General features: G+C 37.3%; 1 protein-coding gene across 1 annotated transcript; it reads right to left on the bottom strand.

Moving 5' to 3' along the window:
• Positions 1-710: 710 nt before the first annotated feature.
• Positions 711-1,793, bottom strand: LOC119260841 (RWD domain-containing protein 1-like). The gene is made up of 2 exons (XM_037529948.2): positions 1,649-1,793; positions 711-1,519 (listed from the first exon to the last, which is right to left on the bottom strand). The coding sequence occupies exons 1-2, from the start codon at positions 1,717-1,719 to the stop codon at positions 859-861; spliced, it is 732 nt and encodes a 243-aa protein (XP_037385845.1). The 5' UTR covers positions 1,720-1,793; the 3' UTR covers positions 711-858.
• Between the last annotated feature and the right edge of the window lie 456 nt (positions 1,794-2,249).

Genomic DNA, 2,249 nt, shown 5'->3' with positions numbered 1-2,249 from the left:
AAGTACTCATGGTAAAAATCTATAGTGTACGTTCTATCCTTTAGAACTTAAGTTTTGTTTTGTTTTGTTTTGTTTTGCTTTGTTTTTAGGAACTTGTATATTCTCCAACATTAGGGCTAATGTCAATAATATAATAATTTTTATACCTGTCCTAGTCAATCACAATGTACCCCTCCAGACAAGGCCTGAGATCTTTGATAGATGTAAAATTAAGCCAGTCTAATGAGAACTCTGCTATTGAATTTTCTTGTAACAATGAGAAAAGTGAAATTGTTTTTTTTCCCTGGGAATACTAGCTGATGATCTGGAGATGTGGTGGTCATCAATACCACTATACTTCAGAAGACTGTTGAAAATAGAGTAAATGGAGAAGAAAGTTGAGAAATGGAAATATCTCAACAAACTTTGTGCTATTAATCATTTACAGAAGAAATTGAAATTCAAATAATTCATTTCCCAAGTCATCCAGCCAGTAGCATCAATAGGCTGAGTCAAGATACAAAGTTAAAACTACATGATTGTAGATCCCTTGGATTTTTCTGAATTTCACATATATGTTTTTCATTATTTTACTCAGAAAATCTTCAAATTTATAAGATATGTTACAACCTATCTAGAAATTGCAAAACATAAAGGGAAAAGTTAAGGTACATATCCAAAATAACAAAAGAAATATGAAACATTATTTTTTTTTGAAATTTTAAGCTCAGTTTATTAAGTTCAATGATGAAAGTTGTCAGAAGAATATTCTCCTGAAAATTATTTTTTCTTAGAAAAAAAGAAAGGAAAATTAAGACCCTCTCAGCAAAGCCACAGATGCTGTGGCAGTCAAGCCTCTCTGCAGATGGGTTTAGTCCATTAGTCAGTCAAATCACCCTCTGGGTCAGCAGGATTATAGTCTGGATCATCCTCATCATCTTCCAGCTCCAGGTCATCCATTTCCTGGAACAGAGACTCATCTACCTCCACATTGTTTCCAGCATCCTCCAAAAACTGGATATCAGATGTGTCAAGATTATGATCTGTTTCAAATAGCTGTTTCCCACTCAATTTATTTTTCCCTGCTTGTTCTTCTTCTTTCATTCGTTTCTTTTTTATTTCCAAGAGTTCTGCATCAAACTTGGCTTTCCAACTTAAGAAATTCTCAATTGTAACAGGAGTGTCATGAAATAATTGCTTTTCGCCTTTTTCTGCTTCTTTTTCTTTTTGTTTCTTTTCTTCTTCTCTTCTAGTTTTTATTTGATCGACTATTTCATTTAATTTTTCTTTCACAGCTGTCACTAAAGTAAAAATCATCACCATACTGAGATTTTCTTCTGCCTGCAATGCTAATAATTTTAAAATGTCTGAGACATCATTATCTTCTAGATTTTCCTGGGAGAATATTTCATAAAGAGGAGCTTCATCTGGGTATTTTTCACTGTATGTAAACTTGAGGGTAGTCTGGACAGTTTCATCATTTTCCCCAGCCTCAGATGTCACAGTAATGGTGAAGCTGTGTGGACCTTCCGATAATACCAGTTAATGACACTTTTAAACCCCTCTTCATTCATCCCCTTAAACATCCTCAGAGCACAGCTGTACTGCTGGTGAGAGAGAACATGAACAGGACTGGCGCAATACAGGGGTAGCTGAGAGACATCTGCCTGTGAAGGAGTCGGGGTATATGGACTCCAGAGCCTCCAGCTCATTGCTCTGTTCCTCGCCGTAATCTGTCATCGTGGCCCTCGCTGCAGCCCATGGATCGCCCAACACGCAGGCGGCGCGCTGCAGCGGGACCGCGGCCGCGCGGGTACAGCTGGCATCGGCCACACGGGAGCAAGCGCCTGAAACATTATTGAGAACTATACTCATATTGATAATTATACTCATATTCTGATAAAATGAAAATAAAAACAACATACATATTTTATTGTTTCATTTTTAAATGTCATTAAATGCTTACAGACAATAATTGTTTGATAATCAAAATTATATATGATATCAAAGTTAAATATGATAATTTTCTTCATGTTTATTGCAGAGATGGCACTTTATAATAGTAATACAGAGCAGAGATAGGACACCACTAGTGAGCCTCAGCATTATCATGACTGTGGGCAGAGTTCAATTGCTGGCCAGGGAGCTAGCCCACATGGCACAACATACCTCGCATGTCTTGCCCGCTGCTCCCCTCAGTAGTGTATTTCAGTAAATCTGCCTGTTCTGTTCCACACTCTGTCTCTGGTGAATACGTTCACCCTCTTCAC

Source organism: Talpa occidentalis, unplaced genomic scaffold (assembly GCF_014898055.3).
Source record: "Talpa occidentalis isolate TD23 unplaced genomic scaffold, MPIMG_talOcc4v2.1 talOcc4.6, whole genome shotgun sequence".
Lineage (NCBI taxonomy): Eukaryota > Metazoa > Chordata > Mammalia > Eulipotyphla > Talpidae > Talpa > Talpa occidentalis.
Note: the sequence above shows the minus strand (reverse complement) of the source record. Positions and strands in the feature narration are given on the sequence as shown.